Source organism: Macaca thibetana, chromosome 8 (assembly GCF_024542745.1).
Source record: "Macaca thibetana thibetana isolate TM-01 chromosome 8, ASM2454274v1, whole genome shotgun sequence".
Lineage (NCBI taxonomy): Eukaryota > Metazoa > Chordata > Mammalia > Primates > Cercopithecidae > Macaca > Macaca thibetana.
This window is the reverse complement of record NC_065585.1, coordinates 57,747,857-57,774,749: the sequence shown is the minus strand read 5'-3', so window position 1 is coordinate 57,774,749 and position 26,893 is coordinate 57,747,857. Positions and strand designations below refer to the sequence as shown.

Here is a 26,893-nt window from a genome sequence, read left to right as displayed (position 1 = left end):
CCTATATGGTCTTGAAACCCACTGACAAACAGTAAAACAGTAGGTTTTGCAAGCAGGGAACAAGAACTGAGTAGAGGGTATCTCTTTATGCTAGATCATTCTGTTTACAGGAGAAAAAACCTGGCCTATTCTAGGATCTATGTGTTTCCTTAAAGTCTTAGTTTGATTATGTCACATTTAGTATGAGTGACTCCATTTTAATTTGATTTGGTCTGTTGGGGCCTAGTGCATGAGCTCAGTCCAAAATTATAGTCTCCCATCATTTTGTTTAAAAAAAAAAAAATCCCCCTTTTGGCCAGGTTCTCACTTAGTTGAGAGTGTGACCAAAACTTAGGGCCTTAGCACCACTCTCAGTTACCATCATTTTGGGTTTCCTTTTTTCAGCACATTATCTATTGTTTACGGTGTCCTCATGGTTGCACATTTCTTTCAGCTTTTGTGATTCCAGTTGAAGAGAGACCATTTGACTTTCTAGAGATGGCTGCATGCAAACATTTAAAACCTATGAGAGAATGCAGTGCACCAGGGAGACCATTATTATGACTATTGGGAGGATAATACCAAGAGTGTGGAGTGTCCTCCTTATACAGGGTTCCCATAAACCAAACCACCTAAAATTAAATAGATTAAAGAATGAGCTACATGAAGAGTCTACTTGCTTAACTAAGTGATCTTTTCATTAATCCCCTACAAGTGAAATTTTATAATCTACATTTGATGTATTTCTCCATAGGCCACAAGTGTCAGCAGCTGCACAGGTATATTTGTGTTTAGACAATTGTATTATTTAGCATAACTTTCACAAACAAATTTAAAGTCCGTTATGTAACCATAGCCTTTACCGTAGAATCTGCTATGGAGCCTATCATGAAGGATACATTTCTAATTATTGCCTCTTTTCTTCTAAACCATGGAAACGGACCTAACAAATGATGTTAGAAGAGTTAAGGCCTTCTGGCAATGTTCTCTTTAACCCATAATTTGGGTTAAGAGGAGTTTTGACCGATGATGAGGCAATGTATGTACCATTAAAATTTCTCACTTACATTGGGCCTTCATGTTTTATCTATCAAAGTATAAGGTAATTAATGTATGAGATTGGCTGCAAAATCCTTCGCAAATAAAAGTATTCCCTATAAGTGCACATTTTCAACTCCCATTGTTCATAGAAGATAAACAAGAAAAAAATATTCAAAGATAAGGGTCTCATGATAATAGAAGTCTTGATCCATGATCTTGGGAAAAGCTGTTCACATCAAGGATGCCATCTTTTCTAGGGAGAAACCTTCCTGGTTAGTTTAACCTTAAGGGTTCCAGTGGGTGTATAGTTCCAAGACTGTAAAGAGACCCTTGTCAGTTGTGAGATTGTAAACCCAAGGTTCAAGGTTCTAAAGTTTTGCTGTAGTGTGAATAGCAAGGACAGTCTTTCTATGATGTCCTCATAAGATCCAGTCTTTGGGTTCTAGATTGTGAAGGGGTTGTCCTCAGTGAACCATATAAAGCTTTCTTTACCTGGTGAAAATATACTGCAGTATAATAATCTACTGTTATAACATCAACCCTCTTTCATGGGAAAGTTTTTATACAATCAGAAAACATTCATTGAAAATGACAATTGGGCTGGGCATAGTGGCTCATGCCTGTAATCCCAGCACTTTGGGAGACTGAGGTGGGTGGATCACCTGAGGTCAGGAGTTTGAGACCAGCCTGGCCAACATGGTGAAACCCGTCTCTACTGAAAATACAAATTAGCCAGCTGGTGGCAGGCACCTGTAATCCCAGCCACTGGGGAGGCTGATACAGGAGAATTTCATGAACCTAGGAGGCGGAGGTTGCAGGGAGCTGAGATTGTGCCATTGCACTCCAACCTGGGCAACAAGAACAAAACTCTATCTCAAAAAAAAAAAAAAAAAAAAAAAAAAAAAAAAGGAAATGACAATTGAACGAAATTTCTTTGTAAATGTTTAAGTGGCCCATCAGGTAGCCAAATGTACCTGAAGCTTTGATTGTCTTCTCAGGAATATGGAATCAAACATTGGTTTTAAACTATTTCTGCAATTTATAAGTCACCTCATCAATATATTCAAATTGGATCATTTTATATTTTCCATGATAAGTCATGGAATGCAGAACCTTTAATAGCAGAAGCTTTAAGGACTCAGGAAGGACAAGGCAGCCATCCTGGTTCTCCATGAGTCCATGCTTAACATTAGACTTATATCCTCTTGAATACTAGTTGATTTTCCAATTTAGTTGATTTTCCAGCACTGATAACTAAAGGGTTATCACAAGTAATTTGACTTAGACTGTGGAGTTCAAATTGTGTACCTAAACAATTTCAGTATTGGCTAGTTTAACATGAATGTCTGGAAAAGCATTTTCTCCATATTTAATTTTTTTTGTTCTACTTGGGTTAGCAGTTTTATACAAAGAAATTCGGTTACTTCTGTGGTATACAATAACTTAACATAATAACCTTAATTATGATTGACAACATATACTCAGACATATTCAAATTTTAGAAATCCCATACAATTTTGAAACATGTATTAATAACATTTGCTAAAATATAACCTGAAGATTAAACATTATTTTCATTTTGACAGTGATTCCTATGTAACTTAGCATGTTAAAGAATTCTGTTTACCTGTCTTTTGGATGCTTTAAATGCCCTCTATAGCCTCCCAAAGTTAGAGATCAGAAAAGACCATTTTGAAGCTTAAATTTGATTTTGGGAAGCCTATTAAATATCTTAAATGTTTAAAACACTTGATATTATAAACTAGAATTCCAGGTCACCATAAGTCATTCATTTAGCCAAAATGATGACTCAAAAAATTTTTAAAAGGCAAAAACCTTTACTCATTGATAAAGGGAAGACTTATGTTTCCAAAGAATCTGTCTTTTGTCTTCCCTAAAGAAATTGTTTGTATAGTATATTTAAAAGGCAAACAAAAATTTTTCTTTTATTTATTTATTTATTTATTTTTAGATGGAGTCTTGTTCTCTTGCCCAGGCTGGAATGCACAAGCATGATCTTGACTCACCGCAACCACTGCAACTCCTAATCTCAAGTGATATGCCCTCCTCAGCCTCCCAAAGTGCTGGGATTACAGGCATGAACCACCATGCCAGGCCAACATTTTTCATTATCTTTTAATATTACATGAAAATTTTGTTCAAGAGAGAAAGCTAAATTTCACCCTTGCACTAGTGGACTATTAAGGTCAACCCCAATCTTCAATAAAACCTTATATACAAATCTATCCAATCTTAAGTCAGTTTGACCACAAGGCAAGATTTTTATAAACCTTTTATAACCCTTTACAAATTTTTGTTAAAGAGAAAATTAGTGCTTTAAGAAAACCCTGTTGCACTTTTATTTTGATGTTCAATTTACCAAAAAACAAATAACATCCCTTTAAATGTAGTGAATATTTTCACACATAGAGTTTTTTTATGAGGTTAATTTTTATATACCTTCCACAACTTGTTTAAACCTTTAGCTTTATTTAATTTAAAACAATCCTTTAACCTTCTAAACTAGGCAAAAATTTACATTCCCATACCTTCTTATAATGTCTTACCAAAAACACATTTCATTCTCCTTACATCCCTTGTATGTAAACCTATTTTTTTCAGTAGTCTCAATTACATGTTATAGTGGTAATTTTTAACAATTTCACTTTTGGTGCATAAATTTTCTTTTATAAAGCCTTTCACAACTTATGTAGGCTATCTATGACATCCTTGGACTTTCTGACTTGTCCTAAACATCCCTGTTTTTAAACAACTAGTCACTTTACTTTAGGACAAGAATTTACCATGAATTATATGAATTATCTTTCTTTATAACTTTCTTTGCATAGCAAGGAACCATGGCTAATTCCACATATCCCTAGGCCTTATTTAGAATTTAATGTTTCCAAAATAAATTGAACAATTTTCAAAAGTCAAAGCAGTTTATGACCTTAAAGCACTTAGCAAACCTAATATCTGACCTGCATAAGTTAGATGAAATGTTTTTATTTTGCTAATACTCTTTAAAGCTGTTCTTATTTCCCAAAGATTACTAAAGTTATGTGAACTAAAAGGCATTACTGTTTTTATTTCACTTTCAAAATATTTAAGTGCTTATTTTTGTTTAAGCCAATTAGCGCTTTTTTATATAAACATCACACACACAAGACATATATAACTACACAGACAGAAAGAGAAGATTACTACAGTAGTTGTAAGATTTTTCATTTGCCTTTTTTTAGGTTTCTTAATTGGTTATTGGCTTTGGGGTGGAGTCCTTGGAAGAACAGAGGCAGGAAAGGCTCTCTGGTGCCTCCTGTTTTTCCTAAGGAGTCCAGACTGTTAGAGTTTGAATAACTGCTTTTAATTAAGCTGAGTTTTAACTATAGGACTCTTTAATAAAGTCATTTTAAATTTAATATTACCTGACTTTAGATAGGCCAAATGGCTGATATTTCTCACTTTTGAACTTTACCAAAGGTAACCTTCCAGGTACTCAGATAAAGGAAAATTTAAGACAGTCCATGGAGAAAAAGAGAATTGACAAGGTTACACATACATCAAAGCAGAAGAGACTCATTTCTTAAGCTGAGAATCAAACCTGGACTGCCACTGTGAAAGGGCAAAACTCGTAGCTACTGAGCTACAGCAGAGGCTCCAGTATGGTCTCCATTGCCATTGCCAGTAGGAGTCTATAGCAGTTAATTTTGAGATTGCAAAGGCTTTTAACTACTCAAAATAATTTTTAGAGCTAATTATGACCTGAACCCTAAAATTCCTGTATCCTGGAAGGCAGAGACCAAGAGAAAGCACCCCCCTGTGGTTATAAGGTTAAGCTCTCAAATACATAAAACAAGATAGAGACCTCATCCAGTTTTTTTGTTTATTTCAGGGACCTGCAGCAATGTTTGTTACTGACCATCTTGCTGGGTCATCTTGAGCAGCGAGCTTATGGGGGCCTAAGCCCATGTTTTATCCTAAGGCACTTTTTGACACAGAAAAACAAATTCATAGCACAAAATGCACCAGATTTACTATAGCTTAAGACTAGCCTCAGAATTCTTTTTTTGCATTAATCAAAACTTTACAGGGGAGATAAAGTGATTTTTACCATTCATTCAACTGGTTTGCACAGAGAGAGAAAAGCCAGAAATCTGACTGGTAAGAAACCCTTACCCTTTTGCCAGCATGCCAGGTTTCTGGGTTTTATTTCCTTGAGCAACCCTAGTGACAAAGCTTACCATAGCCATGGAGGCCAACCCCAACACAGAAGAAAATCTTTTTCTTTTTTTTTCACTGTGTTGTTGTTCATTTGGAACGTTCTACTGTAAGTTATCTTTAGTAAGATTTTGCCGTTTCTGTAAGACTTTACTGCCTCCCAGGCCTAATGTATAAGTCAGAAGGAACTCAGTTTTCCAAAAATTAAGGATCCAATTTTTTACCTAAAATTGGCTTTACTCTCAGGTTCTCTTGATTAACTTAGTCAATGATTTTTCCTACCTAAGCGTGCAAGAAAAATGACACAAAGGGATAGAACACAAAAATCCCTGTGAATTTTTTAAAGCCAAATTGTATAACCCCTGCAATGTTACTGCTTACTACCAGTCCCTTTCTGACCCAGTCAGATGTAAGAGGCCTCGAACTAAATTCAAGACAGTTAATTCCCAGATACAGTTTGTCCCCGGACCCATTCCTATTTCTGTAATGACTTGCACACCCAGTTTGGATCAGAAATGTGCTCAAAGAATCTCAGAGAGCTCAAAACACAAATCTGTGGAGCTCCGAAATCCGAAAGGGAGCTTACCCACGATCCCCAGCTGCTCTGAGAGATCAATGGACACAATCTGGTCCTGCAGGTACCTTCCGGTTCAGTGCTCCTGGGGATTGCTAGAAGCTCTACTTTGGATCCCACTTCTGACAACATCTGATAAAAGAAAAACTTCAGCTGAATTAAATTTAAAGGAGTTTAATTGAGCAATGAACCATTCACGAATCAGACAGCCCCAGAGTCACAGTAGATTCACAGAGACTCCAGCACAGCCACATGGTGGAAAAAGTTTTATTTATAGACCAAAAAAAAAAAAAAAAAAGGGAAATGACATACATAAATTGGCAATGAGGTGCAGAAACAGCTGGATTGGTTACAGGTTGGCATTTGCCTTATTTAAACAAAATTTGAACACTTAGCAGTCTATGGATGGTTAAAGTATGGCCGTTGGGATTGGCCAAGACTCAGTTATTGTTACAGGCATCTACTTCTGAGTTAGGTTTTCAGTCTTGTCTGACTATTAAGCTAGGTTACAGTTCATCTACAGGGACTCAAATTTAGGAGTACAGAGTCCTTCTCGGGTCATATTTAGTTTGCTTTAACGGTTTCCAGTAAGTTTCTTATTAAAATGCAACATAGGCCAGGTGCAGTGGCTCACACCTATAATCCTAGCACTTTGGGAGGCTGAAGTAGGGAGATCGCTTGAGCTCAGAAGTTCAAGACTAGTCTTGCCAACATGGCAGAACTCTGTCTTTACACACACACACACAAAATACAAAAATTAGCCCCACGTCATGGTGCATGCCTGTAGTCCCAGCTACTTTGAGGGCTGAGGCAGGAGGATCACTTGAACCCAGGAAGTTGGGGCTGCAGTGAGCCTGGATTATGCCACTGCACTCCAGCCTTGGTGACAGACTGAGACCCTGTCTCAAACACAAACAAAACAAAACAAAAAACACAATATAAGTAATGGCTGAATGCTATGTTTTTATTAGATGTCATAGTGTAAAAACTAGAAGCAGAATGTCAAAAACATAAGATTAAGTTTCAGGATAAGCTTTCCTCCTTTGGTAGAATTACTTTTTAATTACACGTTTGTTTTTCTTTTCTGATATGATGGTTAATTTTACGTGTCAGTTTGACTGAACTAAGGGATGCAGAGATAGCTGGTGAATTGTTCTTTCTAGGTGTGTCTGTAAGGGTGATTTCAGAAGAGATTAGCATTTAAATAAATAGACTGAGTAAAGAAGATCGCCTTCACCAATGTGGGCAACCAACATCCAATCTACTGATAATCTGAATAAAACAAAAAGATAGAGAGAGAAAAGGTAAATTTACTCTCTCTGTTTGAGCTAAGACATACATCTCCCACACTTCAGACATCGGTGCTCCTGGTTCTGTTTCTCTGGGGGATCCCTGACTAATATGCCTGCTTTGAAGAATTCCTAGTCTAAGGCAGGAATTATAAACTTTTAGCTTGGTTCTGCTACTTGAGATAAATTATTATGAAAATTTACCACTTAGGCATCCAGAACATGTAAACACTTTAAAAGATCCTTATCTGTTCTATTAAGTGATTGTATTCTGTCATCTTCCTTATGATCAGTTCACTTTTATAGACAGTTTGAACATCTAGTATGTGTTCATTCTTTGATTAATACAAAATAGTCTTGGAGATAATGATGATGGAGTTGGAATGGGTGGAAATGCATCTGATAGCTTCAGTTTAATGCTGTGCATAGAGTGACTAAAGTAAGCACAGTTCATTGTGGGAGCAAGAAGTCGGAGCAGCAGACCCAGATTAGAGAGCTGGGGAGAGACTTTGTAGGGTTAGTGGAGCTCCTTTTGTGTGTGTTCCTTGTAAGACGTCAACTGGAAAGACTGATCAAAATCATGATGAGATTATATATAGCAGTTTCAACCTTGATGATCATTCTTCCAATTAAAAATAATATTTATATTTACTTTAGTGTCCTTGTCAACTATGATGACTACAATTTATTTCTCCTTATAAGCTTGTCATTTGTGTGAAAACCATGCATGTTTGTGTATAATAACACTGACAATTGAAACATTTTTTCAATTTTTAACCTTTTTTTCAGATAATTTTTAAAGGAATTGTTTTTGCCCATCTTTAGAAGTCACTATGCATAATTTGAACTGGGCAACATGTACAGCTAGTTGAATACATTATTGAAAATCAGTACATACTGGCTGACTTTGGTTCTTTAAAGAGGTGACTAAGATGTTGCTCAGCCAACACAGAAATAAATACACACAATCACAAACAAAATTGTTTTCAGTAAACTTAGGTAAGTAATAATTTTTTAAAGCATTTATATTATATTCATGTAGAGTAGTATGTCATCCAACAAACAAAGGTCTGTTATTCTTCTATTATTAGTAGAGCAATAAACCAAAAATTATTTAGAGCAGGACCATGAAATTTTACCAAGGCAAACAAAATTCCTAACCTTTGGTACTTTACTCCTAAAAGAGCTTAATGGATAATATATTTTACTCATACTCAACATATAAATATAACAATCCTGGAAATGGAATTTCCAAGGCCAAAGAAAATTAAGTGTAAAACATTAGCAGGAAACAGAGACAATACAACAAGAGGAAATTAATCACATTTAAAAAATCTAATACTATAATTTTTAAGGTACTTTACACTTCACAAATATGAAATCTTAGTGTACTCTTTTATACCACATATTACATAAAATATCACTGTTATTTTATGATAAGTGTTAAAAGGTATTTTTCACACAAGATAATGGCATAATAATTTTATGCTTTTAAAAAATTAAAGTAAATATAAGGAATAATCTGGGGACTTGATCAAATGAATGAAGCTCTAGATTCAAGGGTGGCAGTTCTAATCTTTGAGCTAAATCTAGGCTACAGTCTCTTTTTCTTAATAAAGTTTTTATGGAACACAGCCATCCCCGTTTATTATACATCATTTATGAGTGCTTTCTGCTAAAACTGCAGAGTAGAGTAATTGTGACAGAAACTATATGGTCTGCAAAATTGAAAATATGTACTATATTGTCTATTACAATAAAAGTTTGCCAGTCACCTCTCTAAATGGAAACAACTGAAGAAATGAGTAAAATATTAGAAAACACACTTGTAAACACATTGTTGATTTGGCAGTAAAACAAAAAATTCACAGAAACATAGGTAATAATCAGTTGGATAATATCAATAATTAAAAGAGTCTATTTAAATAGCTATATAAAAGATTGAACACTTAAGAAAAATATAGTAAACCATATGCCAATACTTTTGGAAGAACATTACACATTTTCTTTGAAAGATATTACAGAAGGCTTAAATTTAGGTAAATTACATTCATGGACAGAAACATTCAATATTGTAAAAATCAGTGTCCCCTAATTATTTATAAGTTTCATGCAATTCCAGTGGAAAAAAAAAATCCAAACAGACTCCTTGCGGAACTTGAAAAGGTAATTTTAAAAAACTATACCAAAGAGTAAAAGGCTAAAAATACACTAGATATTCCTAAAGAAGATACTTTGGGAAGAGGAACTTTTCCTATTAGGTGTGAAAACATAAAATAAAGCTACAACAATTAATATAGGGCACTAGCGACTGACAGGTTAGCAGACTGACATCTAAGCAATTCCAAAAATGAGGTCCACATACAAAAAACTCTTTTTTTTTTTTTTTTTTTGAGACGGAGTTTCCTTCTTGTTGCCCAGGCTGGAGTGCAATGACACGATCTCAGCTCACTGCAACCTCCACCTCCCGAGTTCAAGTCATTCTCCTGCCTCAGCCTCCTGAGTAGCTGGGATTTCAGGCATGCGCCACCATACCAGCTAATTTTTATTTTTAGTAGAGACGGGGTTTCTCCATGTTGGTGAGGCTGGTCTTGCCTCAGATGATCCACCCGCCTTGGCCTCCCAAAGTGCTGGGATTACAGGTGTGAGCCACCATGCCTGACCACAAAAGAACTCTTGATGTAAAACAATGAGGTGAAGAGCAGTGAGGAATGTGGCTTCATTCATTTGGGTAAGGGCAGTTGGTTATTTACATGGACAGAAAAGATAAAACTGCATGCCTATTTTACACCATTCATAAAACTTAATTTGGGATCACAAGCCTAATGGCAAAAGGAAAGAGTTCGAATATAATAGGTGCTCTTTTCTTCATGGTATAACAGAAAAACACCTTTTAAATAAGAGACTTATAGAAGGAAACTATATTTGATACTTGTTTAAAATCAGCAGCCATTTGTTCATCCAGAGATATTCTAAGTAAATGAAAAGTCAAGGCATACACTGGGCGAAGATATTTGTAACATACACAAATGGCAAAGGATTAATATCTGGAATGTGTAATGATCAACAAATCAAAAAGGACAATATGATGAAAATTACAAAATATATTAATACATCAAAGAAATGTCCATACTCCTATGCTTATTGCATCTTGGCTACTATTCACAGTAGCCAAAATATAGACGCAACCTAAGTGTCCATCAATGGATGAATGCATAAAGAAAATGTGGTACATATACACAATGGAATGTTGATCAGCCATAAAAAAATGAAATCGTGTCAAGTACAACATTATGGTTGGAAATGGAGGTGATTGTGTAATGTAAAGTAATCCAAGCACAGAAACACAAGTATCACATGTTCTTATTCACATGTGGGAGCTGAAAGAGTGAATCTCATAAAGATAAAATGTAGGCTGGTGGTTACCAGAGGCCAAGAAGGGTGGAGGTGATGTGTGGTGAAGAGAGGTTGATTAATGGGTACAAATACACACTTAGAAGAAATAAGACCTGGTGTTTGATCAGTAAGATGATTATAGTTAACATTAATAGATTGCACATTTCAAAATAGTTAGCAGGGAATAATTAGAATGATTCTAGATAAAAAATAAATATTTAAAGTGATGGATATCCCAATTACTCTGATTTGATTATATAAATGTATGAAATCATCACATGTATCTGAAAAATATGTACATCTAATATGTATCAATAAATAAATAAATGTCACGTTGAAAAATTTAAAATTTTTCACATTGAAGTTAGGCTGACACAGTTATTTCAATTTATATCTCAGCTTACTCAACTGAGTCTTCTTTATAAGACTATATTAAATTCAGAGTAAATGAAAATATGAGCAATTTAATTTAGTGTTATGTGGGGGAAATGTTTTCTTTTGAATAAGACAGGAGCAATGTTTCTAGTTTATTATTATAAGAAAAAGTCTGTGATATTAAGTTCCCAAAATGTATCATCTTTTATATAAAATTCAGATCATATCAGAGCAGTCAATTTATACATGGATAAAACACATAACAAATGAATGATGGTAATCCATTAAGCCAAAGGGTTTTATAACTTCAATAGCTAGTGAACATGTGGTGAGCACTTGTGTATGAATACATATAAAGTATGTATTTAAATGTACACTCCATTAATTTTTTAATAAACCTTATGTGCTAACTTTAAAAAATTTATGATTATTTAAATTAGACACTAACAACTTCTTTAATTAACACTAAATTTCACATTATAACGCAGGAATATTTTTAGCTCTTAGTGCTCACTCTTCCAAAAATTGTTAATATGCTTATAGTTATATTTTTTACAGTGTAACATCCAAGTATGGAGGGACAATTCTACTAAATGGTATGCTGAAATAATTCTTTCTAGTGACTGAATGATGTTACTCTTATATATCAGACAGATCAATTTTCCCTAATAATAGGAAAATTTTAAAATATCAAATAACAGTAGTACTAAAAATCAGTTTCTCATATATTAACTAGTCAGCAATACTGAGAACCAATAATGTTTAGAAAATTATGAAATACAGCTCAAATTATTATATTATTAATTGGTTTAATTTTTAAAATATGTATCTGGTTGAATTAAGTATTCAATAATTCCTACTTACATTCATGAAAGTGCTGAATCATGATGGGTGACTATGTTAGAGTTTAGTTAATAACTAACTGGGCACATAGGAAAAAGAAAGGCTGTGCCTCTTTAGAATAAAATAAGAAGAAGCCCAAATCTACCTGAACAGAAAAGGGAGACTGTTGTTCCAGTCAATGCTGAAGATTTTGTTTCTCTGAAACAAATTCAAAATAACAACAAACCAATGCAAATGGGAGTACATGAGATCCACTTGAGATTCAGTTCATGGTTATCAGCCAAGCTGTGCTCATGGACTAATAGGATGCAGTCTGGGCTGTTCAGGAGATTTTATGTTGTCAGTAATGTGACACTCATTCCAGTAACTTGTTTTCTATAAGTTCTCCAGTTACTTTACCATGAATATCGTTATTCTTTGCTGATCCACCCCTTTTCTTGCGCTCTCATATTTTTATAAAGTAGTGTGTATCTCTTTAAAAAACTTTTGAAATAATGTAATTGACAAATAAATTTTAAAAATGACACACACATATGACAAATAAAACCTACAAAGTAGGAATCAGTGGTAAATACATTACTCTCATTGCTATCTAATATGTGTAAATAATATAGGCATTGGAGAGTCTGTTACTAATACATTGATATTAGTTGGCTTACTTATCACCTACAATTAATGTCTACATATCTATATGTAGAAATTCTTTTTCCTAGGATGTTACTAATGCCTTCCTTCTATTAAGATGCTGTAATCTTGATCCCTCTTTCAGGTTTTATTTATTTTTTTAAGGGAGAAAATATCAAAATGAGAATCAGGCTCTTCGGAACATTGTTTCCTATTACAAGCAGTAATTTATGTAGAAATTTTTGGTTTACTTTACCAGAATTTCCACCTTTATAAGAAAAGACTTGGATGTCATGGTCTGATTGCTTGTTCCGAATAATTTTGTTACTCACTTCATAATGGGTTGATAAGGGCAAGCGAGAAAAAAAAAGAGTCCAAACAACAGAAATGGAGAAACAGAAGTAGATCTTGTTTAAAAGAAGGTCAGTTGCTTCAATCTACTGAATGTCAGTCTGCTTTATACCATGGTGAAGTAGCTTGCATCAGACCAATCCCCTTGCTGAGAACAACTAAAAAAGCTGAATAACACCAAATTAATAACAGTTTGAAGGTTTTGGAGAGCAATCAAGGGAACCAAGATTAGAATGGCTATAATTCAAGAAAGAAGGGAAATATGTTATTTTGAGTCAGACATTTCCTGCTGCTTTTCCTTAGAGACATCCAACAACTTGCAAGGATCATAAGGATGAACAAATGAGCAGAAAATTGTGAATAGAACTTACAGGAACCTTAGAATGCCAGAGCACCATGAATCTGAGTTTAGTCTACCCAGGCAGTCAGGCTTTGAGGGGTCAGGATACTGAGAAAAGGGAACCAGAGAAAAGGGAGCTTGAATAATATTATTTTTTTTTTTTGGAAATACACATCTGGTTGAATTAACTATTCAATAATTCCTTCTTGCATTTATGAAAATGCTGAATCATGATGAGTCATTTATATATATACACATATGTATATGTATATGTATAGATGTATTATAAGGAATTCGCTCATGTAATTATGGAGGCTGGCAAGTCCAAAATCTGCAGAGGTGATGTCCAAGTTTGAGTATGATGGCTGAAAACTGCTATAGAGTCAAAAAGAGCTAATGTCCCTGTTCTCAAGTTGTCAAGGAGGATAATTCTGTCTTATTTAGGGGAAGGTCAGCCTTTCATTCTACACAGGCCTTTAATTTTTTGGATAAGACCCACCCACATTATGGAGGGCAATCTGATTTACTCAGTCTAGTATCTAAATGTTAATCTTTACCAATTTAAATCAGAACTCATCCAAAGACATCTCCAGAGAAACACCCGGAAATATGTTTGACCAAATATCTGGACACCCCATGATCCAGTCAAATTGAAACATAAAATGAACCATCACAGAATTTGAGTAATATGTACCTACAAATTTAAGAAGTAGAACTTTCACCAGTCTCATGTATTTTATAGACAGAAATTAGGAGTCCTGGGTCTGTCAAATATAAGAGATTCTGAAAAATGTATCAGTCTATCAGTTGAAACCCAGAACCAAAACACTGCCCTAAAGACTGAAAACCAGTCTCAAAAGACCTCAATTATTGATTGAGGCCATTTAGTCTGCTCCTATACTAATTGACTGTGAGGAAAATAAAGCACCTCAGAGAAAGACGACATATCTAGAACAACCATGTGTTTTCATACACAATGTCCAACATTGACTAAAAAGTTACCAGGAATGTCAAAATACAAGAAAACATTTTTAACAAACAATAAAAAATCAGTAGAAACACACACACAGGTAATTTAGATATTGGAGTTACTAGTTCATGATAACAATAATAATATTTTCAAAATCTGACAATGAAATAAACTAGAATTGTGAGCAATAAATTAAAAAATGGAAGCTTCATAACTTAAAAATATAAAATGAAATTAATAACTCAATAAATGTAGTTATTAGCAGATTAGACACTGCAGAAGAGAGTTACTGAAATGGAAAATTGATTAATAGAACATATCATAACTATGAAGAAGAAAAAAGATGAATGATAGAAAAGACTATAAGTTAGATATGAGAAATGAAAAATTCTAATAAGTATGCAATTAAAAATCCAACAAAAGGATAAATAAGAAATAGAGTAGAAACAATATTTAGTCCTGCCTGAAGCAGTACTGATTGAAATTTTTTTCTATGGAAAGACATCTAATAACAGATTTAAGTTGCTGTGTGAATTACAAGTGAGACAACCACAACTAGACTAATGTAAACCAAATATAAAGTCATAGTAGGAAAAAAAAGAAACACACTCCAAGGTAAGTTTTAATGAACTCTTAACAAATAATGAATGCCAGAGAACAATAACATATATTTTTAAAGCATTCAGGAAAAAAATACCTTCCAACCTAGACTTTTATGACCAGTAAAACCATCTTTTTAAATGTAGGCAAGATAATGTTGTATTCAGACAAACAGTAAAGAGAGATGTCATTGCAAGCAAAGTTACAGTAAAAGGAATGGCAAGGGGACAAACTCTGGCAAAAACAAAGTTATCCAAAATTGAAGTACAGAAATGTAGAAAGAACTGAAGAACAAAGAAACTTCTTGGTGAATATGTGGATTAATCTAAATATTAGCTGACTGTATAAATCAATATTATTCCTTGTGAAGTTTCTACACATATGTAGAAATAAAATGCATCAGAAGTAGCAATAACAGTAAGAGAATAGTGTAAAATAATTTTTTCAATCCTTGTCTTTCTGAAAAGTGGAAAAGGTAATATAGCACTTCCTTCTTCTCTGTGGTTTCACTTTCCAGTTTCAGTATCCCAAGGTCAACTTTGCTCTGAAAATTCAATTATTATGTTAATTTTTTTCCCTAAATTTATAATTTTTCTATTTAATTAATAGTTGTTTTTGTTAATATCTTATTGTGCCTAATTTCTAAAGTAAACTTTATCATATACACATATGTAAAGAAAAAAACACATAGGATTTGATATTATCTGCAATTTCTGTATGCAATAACGGTCTGGAAAGTATCTTCCATGCATAATGGGAGACACTGTTATTTAGGATACACTTTAATAAGATAAGGATGCATTAGTAATAACTAGATCAACAAAATGATAATAAAAGAATATATAAGTTAAAAGAACATAAAATATAGAAAAAAATATTTGATTAGTTCAGAATTTAGCAATAAGTAAGAAATGACACAAAAAATAGAAAAATAGCAAATATTGAGATGACAGATTTAAAAGCAAATATACATTAAATATAAACAGACTAAATACTTTCATTAAAAAACAAAGATTGTCATATTGCATAAAGCAATACCCTGTATGATTACCGACCTTATTGGAAGGATACAGAAAGTTGCAAAGTGAAATAACAGATAAACCAGATTATACTAACCAAAAGAAGGCCAAAGTAGCTGTACTATAGTAGGCAAAGTAGATTTTATTGCAAGAGCATCATTAAAAATAAAGATATTTCATAATGAGTATGAAATGTATATGCACTAAAAATTATTACCTCAAAATATATAAGTAAATATGTTTGTTTTATATATATTTTATATATATTTATATAAATATATTTATATACACTCTATAATATATAAATATATATTTATAAATATATAATATATAACTAATTTATAAATGTATAACTATATCTGTGTAGTGAAACCACAGATAAAGAGGAAATGCCTTATATTACCTTTTCCACTTTTCAGAAAGGCAAGGATTGAAAAATAATATATATATATATATGTATAAATATATGTATGAGGGACATACTAGGAAGCCATGATTAGCCAACTTTTAAAGAGAAATGTATTGGCTCCATTTGCAAACTGATTTGATTTGTAGGTTTTACTTAGAAAGTGCATATTCATATTATCCTAAAATATTTTTTTCTATAATTGAAAAGGTATTCCTCTTTGATTCAACATACAGGTTTAGAATAAATTTATTCAGAAAATTTCTATTTAAGCATACAAATCCATCCCTCAGCCAATAGAATGCATAAGGTCCCAATCAGATTGTCCTCACATCAAGTTAGTTCCTGTTTTACCTTCCAGATATCAATATATAGTCCCATTATGGCCCATATTCTTGGAGAATATAATTAAAGCTATAGAAACTCATTCAAGAAAAATTGATGTACAAATAATCACAAACTGTGGGATAATATATTAGAAGTTCAAGAAGAAGTTCATCTATTGACTAGATTATGAATGCCTGATCTTTGTGTGTGTGTTTTTTTAATCCATTTCTTCAGCCCCTTAGGAAAGAAAAAACATGTTATGCAAAGTTTAGAGCAAGACCTTTCCTTGGTTTAAAAATAGTAGCTCTAATTTTACTTACAGATCTTATTTAATGTGTAAATGCCTGGAAGCTAAAAGCAATGGAAAAAAATAAGAACAAAAATTATACCTATGAAATACTTCTGTTTTTCAGGAAATTTTATTTTTATAAAATGCAGTTTAGAACAGATCTCAACATTATGACTTTATTCAAAAGAAAAATTAATAAATTTACCAATTCTTATTCAGAGGGAGATTGTTCGGGTTATGTATTATTATAAAAGTTAAAAAAAAAATAAGCATGGGAATACATAACTTCTCAATAAAGTTAGTTATCAATTTATTTTTCAGTAAAATAACATGAGCATTTACAAGTACAAGAAACTGTTCCTTCTGTGCAACTTGACCAACTATCCTCATCAGAATAAGATTATCTATATAGCCTTAAAAAAATGATATTTTCAAAAAAGTTGAGAGAGACTGAGCTATGAAGTAAATAGCTTTACAGTGTTGTCTGATTTAAAAATTGCTATATTTATTAAAAATTCAGAAATACAGAATTAAAGTAGACCATAATTATTATCTGCAGTTTTCAGATATAACAACTGTAATCATCTGTTGTATATCATTTAGATGTTTTATGTATATTTTTAAAGATATCAAAACAAATAACACATGTATGGAAGATAGCTCAGCATTCTGTTTCAAAGTCACATTTTACACTTTAAATTTCTTTAATAAGTGTCTAAAATTTACAAATGTACTACATAGTTTTTATGGCCACTGAAACAAATACAAGGAAGTTGGAGGAAATGTTAATAAATATTCTGCCATTTCAGCTCCATCACTATCCCCTGGACATATGAATAATATCAGCCTGACAGGTACGCTTGCACATCTTCCTCTGAATTGACACTGGCATTTAAATAGTTACATACACATATGAATTACTGTTTTTGTAACTGTTCATTTTGTAAAAAAACATTTTTAATATACTATCTATTATTTGTTTTTTTCCATCAGAATTCTTCCAGGCTAAGATATATAGACATAACTAATTTTTACCAGTATATTAAAACTTAGACTTGGTTGAATTCCTTAAAATGTATTTATTTCTACAAGGTAGATTCTTAGGAGATGGGTTTCTGGGTAAGACATTGCATACATTTTTTGGTTTATTTTAATAGATATTGCCAGATAATTTCTCATTTTTGAAGGTTTTTACAGTTTTCAGAGTTATAAATGAAAGTTATCTTCCTAAACCCATAGGTTAGAGGACTTTAATTTTTTCAATCTGGTGGATAAAAACCATGTGGCATTATGACATTAATTACAATTTTCTGTCTCCTACTGAGATTGAGCAGGTTTCTTTTGTGTGTGAGTCATTTGGTTCATCTCTTCTAGGAATAGTTTTTCTTCTAAAAATATTTTTGCTATTTTTCAATAACTGTTTGTTTTGGTTATTTTCTCTTCTTTAAGTCAAATTATAGATGTATATTAGATATTTGAGGTATTATTCTTTATATTTACCATTGTTATAGGAAATATCCCATACTTCATCACTTTACTTTTTTGTCATTGTACTTTTTTTAACTTGTATATAATTAAATTTGTAATTTGAAAGAAACCTATACAATATCTTTCTTTCCTAGCCCAAGAATATAAAGATTCTCAAATATTTTAATTCTAACTTTCTGCTTGTCTCTTCTGAGTTAGTATTTGAAAGCAGTTTAAATCTCTCTTATTTTAAAAGCATACCATATTAGTCATTTTAAAATTATTATATATCAATAATGCTATTTACATTTACCAATGTTTTTAGCTAATTATTTGTGCTCCATTTTGGATTCAGTATTGTTCTAGCTGAAATTCGTCTTGTAGTCATTTGTTTCATATAATGTCTAAAATTATTATCTTGTTTCTTTACTCTTACTCTAAATTGCTATTTCAAGTAAATAAAAAATTCTAGGTTGAAAGTTATTTTTTCCTGAGCACTTTAAGATAACCATATTTACAGAACAAAATTGAAAATTATAAATATTAATTCTTTTAATATTTGAAAATTTAAAATTTAAGCTTTGAAGAAAGTAGTGGTTCTCCCAGCGAGGAGTTTGAGATCTGAGAATGGACAGACTGCCTGCTCAAGTTGGTCCCTGACTCCCATGTAGCCTAACTGGGAGACATCCCCCACTAGGGGCAGACTGACACCACACACCTCACATGGCCGGGTGCACCTCTGAAATGAAGCTTACAGAGGAATGATCAGACAGCAACATTTGCTGTTCAGCAATATTCACTCTTCTGAAGCCCCGGCTGCTGATACCCAGGCAAACAGGGTCTGGAGTGGACCTCAAGAAAATTCCAACAGACCTGCAGCTGAGGGTCCTGACCGTTAGAAGGAAAACTAACAAACAGAAAGGACATCCACACCAAAACCCCATCTGTACATCACCATCATCAAAGACTAAAGGTAGATAAAACCACAAAGATGGGGAAAAAGCAGTGCAAAAAAGTTAGAAATTCTAAAAATCAGAGCGCCTCTCCCCCTCCAAAGAAACGCAAATCCTCGCCAGCAAAGGAACAAAGCTGGATGGAGAATGACTATGACGAGTCGAGAGAAGAAGGCGTCAGACAATCAAACTTTTCCGAGCTAGAGGAGGAAGTACGAACCCAGTGCAAAGAAGCTAAAAACCTTGAAAAAAGATTTCACGAATGGCTAACTAGAATAACCAATGTAGAGAAGTCCTTAAATGACCTGATAGAGATTAAAACCATGACATGAGAACAATGTGAGAAATGCACAAGCTTCAGTAAGTGACTCAATCAACTGGAAGAAAGGGTATCAGTGATTGAAGATCCAATGAATGAAATGAAGCAAGAAGAAAAGTTTAGAGAACAAAGAGCAAAAAGAAATGAACAAAGCCTCCAAGAAATATGGGACTATATGGAAAGACCAAATCTACGTCTGATTGGTGTGCCTGAAAGTGACGGGGAGACCGGAACCAAGTAGGAGAACACTTTTCAGGATATTATCCAGGAGAACTTCCTCAACCCAGCAAGGCAGGCCAACATTCAAATTCAGGAAATACAGAGAATGCCACAAAGATACTCCTCGAGAAGAGCAACTCCAAGACACATAATGGTCAGATTCACCAAAGTTGAAGTGAAGGAAAAAATGTTAAGGGCAAGACACAAATGGTCAAAGGGAAGCCCATTCACCAAAGTTGAAGTGAAGGAAAAAAGTGGGGGCCAATATTCAACATTCTTTTTTTTTTTTTTTTTTTTTTTTTTTTTTTTTTTTTTTTGGACAGCCACCCTGAGAGAAAGTGGCCGGTTCAGCCACAAAGGGAAGCCCGCCTCCCGGGTTCAGGCCATTCTCCTGCCTCAGCCTCCCGAAGCTCTCAGGCGCCCAAACCTCTCCCGGCTAGTTTTTTTGTATTTTTTAGCCACCGTGTTAGCCAGAGGTCTCGATCTCCTGGGCCCGTCTCGGCCTCCCAAAGTGCTATTACAACATTCTTAAAGAAAATAATTTTCAACCCAGAATTTTATATCCAGCCAAACTATGTTTCATAAGTGAAGGAGAAATAAAATCATTTACAGACAAGCAAAAGTTGAGAGATTTTGTCACCACCAGGCCTGCCCTACAAGAGCTGCTGAAGGAATCACTAAACATGGAAAGGAACAACCAGTACCAGCCACTGCAAAAACATGCCAAAATGTAAAGATCATCGATGCTAGGAAGAAACTGCATTGACTAATGAGCAAAATAACCAGCTAACATCATAATGACAGGATCAAATTCACACATAACAATATTAACCTTAAATGCAAATGTAAATGGGCTAAATGCTCCAGTTAAAAGCCACAGACTGGCAAATTGGATGAAGAATCAAGACCTATCAGTTTGCTGTATTCAGGAGACCCATCTCACGTACAGAGATACACATAGGCTCAAAATAAAGGGATGGAGGAAGACCTACCAAGTAAATGGAAAACAAAAAAGGCAGGGGTTGCAATCCTGGTCTCTGATAAAACAGACTTTAAACCAACAAAGATCAAAAGAGACAAAGAAGGCCATTACATAATGGTAAATGAATCAATTCAACAAGAAGAGCTAACTATTCTAAATGTATATGCACCCAATACAGGAGCACCCAGATTCATAAAGCAAGTCCTTAGAGACTTACAAAGAGACTTAGACTCCCATACAATAATAATGGGAGACTCTAACACCCAACTGTCAACATTAGATCAACGAGACAGAAAGTTCACAAGTATATCCAGAGATTGAACTAAACTCTGTACCAAGTGGACCTAATAGACATCTACAGAACTCTCCACCCCGAATCAACAAAATATACATTCTTCTCAGCACCACATCACACTTATTCCAAAATTGATCACATAGTTGGAAGTAAAGCACTCCTCAGCAAATATAAAACAACAGAAATTATAACAAACTGTCTCTCAGACCACAGTGCAATCACACTAGAACTCAGGGTTAAGAAACTCACTCAAAACTGCTCAACTACATGGAAACTGAACAACCTGCTCCTGAATGATGACTGGGTACATAATGAAATGAAGGCAGAAATAAAGATGTTCTTTGAAACAATGAGAACAAAGACACAACATACCAGAATCTCTGGGACACATTTAAAGCAGTGTGTAGAGGGAAATTTATAGCACTAAATGCCCACAAGAGAAAGCAGGAAAGATATAAAAGTGACACCCTAACATCACAATTAAAGGAACTAGGGAAGCAACAGCAAACACATCCAAAAGCTAGCAGAAGGCAAGAAATAACTAAGATCAGAGCAGAACTGAAGGAGATACAGACACAAAAACCCTTCAAAAAAATCAATGAATCCAGGAGCTGGTTTTTTTGAAAAGATCAACAAAATTGATAGACTGCTAGCAAGACTAATAAAGAAGAAAAGAGAGAAGAATCAAATAGATGCAATAAAAAATGATAAAGGTGATATCATCACTGACACCACAAAATACAAACTACCATCAGAGAATACTATAAACATCTCTATGCAAATAAACTAGAAAATCTAGAAGAAATGGATAAATTCCTGGAAACATACACTCTCCCAAGATGAAACCAGGAAGAAGTTGAATCCCTGAATAGACCAATAACAGGCTCTGAAATTGAGGCAATAATTAATAGCCTACCAACGAAAAAAAAGTCCAGGACCAGATGGATTCACAGCCAAATTCTTCCAGAGGTACAAGGAGGACCTGGTACCATACCTTCTGAAATTATTCCAATCAATAGAAAAAGAGGGAGTCCTCCCTAACTCATTTTATGAGGCCAACATCATCCTGATACTAAAACCTGGCAGAAACACAACAATAAGAGAATTTTAGACCAATATCCCTGATGAACATTGATGCAAAAATTCTCAATAAAATATTGGCAAACCAAATCCAGCAACACATCAAAAAGCTTATCCATCATAATCAAGTGGGCTTTATCCCTGGGATTCAAGGCTGGTTCAACATATACAAATCAATAAATGTAATCCAGCATATAAACAGAACCACAGACAAAAACCACATGATTATCTCAATAGATGCAGAAAAGACCTTTGACAAAATTCAACAGCCCTTCATGCTAAAAACTCTCAATAAATTCAGTATTGATGGAACATATCTCAAAATAATAAGAGCTATTTATGACAAACCCACAGCCAATATCATACTGAATGGGCAAAAACTGGAAGCATTCCCCTTGAAAACTGGCACAAGACAGGGATGCCCTCTCTCACCACTCCAATTCAACATAGTGTTGGAAGTTCTGGCTAGGGCAATCAGGCAAGAGAAAGGAATAAAGGGTATTCAGTTAGGAAAAGAGGAAGTCAAATTGTCCCTGTTTGCAGATGACATGATTGTATATTTAGAAAACCCCATTGTCTCAGCCCAAAATCTCCTTAAGCTGATAAGCAACTTCAGCAAAGTCTCAGGATACAAAATCAATGTGCAAAAATCACAAGCATTCTTATACACCAATAACAGACAAACAGAGAGCCAAGTCATGAGTGAAATCCCATTCACAATAGCTTCGAAGAGAATAAAATACCTAGGAATACAACTTACATGGGATGTGAAGGACCTCTTCAAGGAGAACTACAAACCACTGCTCAGTGAAATAAGAGGACAAAAACAAATGGAAGAACATTCCATGCTCATGGATATGCTACAAGGCTACAGTAACCAAAACAGCATGGTACTGGTACCAAAACAGAGATATAGAACAATGGAACAGAACAGAGCCCTCAGAAATAGTACCATACATCTACAACCATCTGATCTTTGACAAACCTGACAAAAACAAGAAATGGTGCAAGGATTCCATATTTAATAAATGGTGCTAAGAAAACTGACTAGTCATATGTAGTAAGCTGAAACTGGATCCCTTCCTTACACCTTATACAAAAATTAATTCAAGATGGATTAGAGACTTAAATGTTAGACCTAAAACCATAAAAACCCTAGAAGAAAACCTAGGCAATACCATTCAGGTCATAGGCATGGGCAAGGGCTTCATGACTGAAACATCAAAAGCAATGGCAACAAAAGCCAAAATTGACAAATGGGATCCAATTAAACTGAAGAGCTTCTGCACAGCAAAAGAAACTACCATCAGAGTGAACAGGCAGTCTACAAAATGGGAGAAAATTTTTGCAATCTACTCATCTTACAAAGGGCTAATATCCAGAACCTACAAAGAACTTAAACAAATTTACAAGAAAAAGACAACCCCATCAAAAAGTGGGCAAAGGGTATGAACAGACACTTCTCAAAAGAAGACATTTATGTAGCCAACAGACACATGAAAAATTGCTCATCATCACTGGCCATCAGAGAAATGCAAATCAAAACCACAATGAGATACCATCTCACACCAGTTAGAATGGCGATCATTAAAAAGTCAGCAAACAACCAGTGTTGGAGAGGATGTGGAGAAATAGGAACACTTTTCCACTGTTGGTGGGACTGTAAACTAGTTCAACCATTGTGGAAGACATTGTGGCGATTCCTCAAGGATCTAGAACTAGAAATACCATTTGACCCAGCCATCCCATTACTACGTATATACCCAAAGGATTATAAATCATGCTTCTTTAAAGACACATGCACATGTATGTTTATTGTGGCACTATTCACAATAGCAAAGACTTGGAACCAACCCAAATGTCCATCAATGACAGACTGGATTAAGAAAATGTGGCACATATACACCATGGAATACAATGCAGCCTTAAAAAAGGATAAGTTCATGTCCTTTGTAGGGACATGGATGCAGCTGAAAACCATCATTCTCAGCAAACTATCGCAAGAACAGAAAACTGAACACCGCATGTTGTCACTCATAGGTGGGAATTGAACAATGAGAACACTTGGACACAGGGGAACATCACACACTGAGGCCTGTTGTGGGGTTGGGGGAGGGGGGTGGGATAGCATTAGGAGATATACCTAATGTAATTGACATATTTATGGGTGCAGCACACCAACATGGCACAGGTATACATATGTAAAAAACCTGCACATTGTTCACATGTACCCTAGAACTTAAAGTATAATAAAAAATAAATAAAATAAAATATTGAAATCATAAAACAATTATAAGTATTAATACTTTAAAAAATAATTTGACTAAAATAAGTGGGTATGTAAGGGGCATTGGAAGTTTTATAATTTCCTAATTATTAATATTAGGGACTCTGATGATATATTTTAATTAATTGAGAGAGAAATCCTTAAGAATATTGTTCAAAGTCATGGAATAGTTTTGCTTTTATAATGACTTATTAGGTAATTCCAACCAATGCCCTAAAACAATAGATAAATTGAAAAATATGTAAGTGGACAATATCTGCTTGAAATTATTGAGAGCTAATGTGATTGTAACTAGGAGATCAAGTAGAGGAGAAAGATTAGGAGAATATGCCAAATCCTGAGCAGGAATACAAAAGCAAATTCATCTTTCAGTTTTGTGTGTTGCTTGCTTTGGACGACTCACTTATTCTCTCAGCTCTGGAAAACTTGCAGCCATTATCACTTATGCATCACCGTTTTCCCATTCTTTTCAGTTTCTTCTAGAATTTCTATTAGATATATGCTAAATGGTCTCCATCTATCTTCTATAGCTATTACAACCCCCTTCTTATTTCCATTTCTTCTATATTTTATTCCAGATTATTTTCTTATATATTATCTATGTAATGAATTCTTTTGAAAATTATCTTTAATCTACAAATTTTTGTGACCATTATTTACAGAAGTTTTATTTTGTTCTTTTCCAAAATACCTCTTTTTGCTTCCATCATGTCATGTTCTGATTTTTATAGTTTACATAATTTTAAATGTTTATAGTTTCTTTTAGGTTGTTCAACTTTTTTCTCCTTCATGGACTTCCCTTTGTAGGGGTTTATTTATTTGTGTGTCTTGTAATTATTTTTATTATGATTTTGTCATCAGCAAGTCTTGCTCTCTGTGGGAGTTCCTTTCTCTCTGAATTTGTACATAAGGCTAAGTTTTTATAATACCTTCCTGGATCCTAGGAGTTTTACTAGTTGTGTACTAGGCGTTTTATTCATTTTTCAGCTTTGGGTCTTCTACTGTGCATAAGTGTATGCTCTGTACTCATTCAAGCTGCAAACCTAGGTTCTTGATTTTCTAACAATTCTGTCCAGTTTCACGGCTAGATAGCCAGCTTTTATGTGGCTTTCATAAAATACTGGATGTAGTTCTTCCTGTCCCCACTTCACAACTGGGGTGATCCTCCAAGTTCCTAGACTTTAGGCAAGAAGGCACAATTCCAGTCTCTCGCCTTTCATGGATCTGAGTCCCATCTCCTGTTCCTACATGTACAACAAGCCTCAGAACTCAGTTCTTTGGGACCTTATTCTGGTTTGATAGGACTGTGGCCCACTTTGGCCTCAGCTGTGACTGTTTGACATTTTAAATTTCCTCTATGAATTTGGACTTGCAGATTCAAGCTCAGATATGCATTTAGTTAAAAAGAAAAATAGTCTATGGTTTTGAAGTAGAAAAATGGAAGTTTTCCCATATCATCTTAGATAGGCATATTGACGTGATGTTTTCCCTAAGAAGCTCCTTAGCCTCTCATAAAAAATATGCTCCTTATCCTTTACATGCCCTCCACTTTTCCTGGGTAAATATAAATATAGGTTCTCTATGTAACTATATGTAATATCATTATAACCTAATAACTCATGACATGTATTCTAGTAGTAACATTTTTCCATGCCTAATATTTATCATTTACATATTAAATTAAGCAATCATCCATAAATATATATTAATGGTTTATATACTGTTTAACATTTTATTCATTTTTGTTATTACTGAATACTACCAACATGTGATAATAAAACAAACAGAAGATCATATATATAAGTTTACAATATTTCTTCATTCTTTCAACTACTATGTATTGAATGGCTGCTATATTCCAAGCGCTGTAATAGGCACTTTAAATTACTGAATAAAACAGAAGATTTTTAATGTTATTTTCTTCATATCGATGAAAAGAATGACCATTTCTCTTGCCTTGGGAAGTGACATTGAGCAGAAGTAGTAGGAGCCATCCATGCAAAGACAGTTTAGAATCTCCTCTTTCATTGAATGAAAGCTTGACCTACAATCCAGTCCTTCACTGGCATTTTTATGTTGGTGAGTGGTAATAAACATTAAATTGTCTCTGGTATTTTTACAGCTTAGCAAATGGAGTACCTTTGGAACTCTGGAAGTTATACCTCAGATTGAATCGGGAACACAGATGTTCTCAGTGGTGACAGAAGACGATTGTGAAATTCTTAAAATCCCAGCAAAGGGATATGCAAAGATAAAGGAGGTATGATATCTAATATTATATATAAACAGAAATTGGGCATAAACTCAAGCTGTATTTTGCTTCTGTAGACAAAGATATCCATTATCTGTTTTATTTTTAACTTTAACTTAAGCTAGAGACATTAAAAAGGTGGTTTATTTGACGAAAATCACTTAAGAGTGCTGGTGATAGGTAAAGTGTAAACAAAGGTCTCAATGAATATATTTTAGGTAATTTTAGAATACCCTTTGGCTTTTCATTAATTTCAAACGCATTCATTCAGTCACCAAATATGTGTTTTGCATGTTCACAACATGTCATATGCTAAGAATACTAGAATAATAAGATGGATAATAGTACTGCTGCTTTCCCAGTCTCTATAGTCTACTTAAGGAGGAAAAATACTTGAAT

General features: G+C 34.0%; 1 protein-coding gene across 1 annotated transcript in view; it reads left to right on the top strand.

The window, feature by feature from the left end:
* Nucleotides 1–26,893, top strand: part of CNBD1 (cyclic nucleotide binding domain containing 1) — a 594,524-nt gene that overhangs the window by 390,626 nt on the left and 177,005 nt on the right. The window contains exon 7 of the mRNA XM_050801223.1: nt 26,366–26,503. Within this exon, the coding sequence (XP_050657180.1) occupies nt 26,366–26,503 (138 nt within the window). The remainder of the gene's footprint in view (nt 1–26,365; nt 26,504–26,893) is intronic.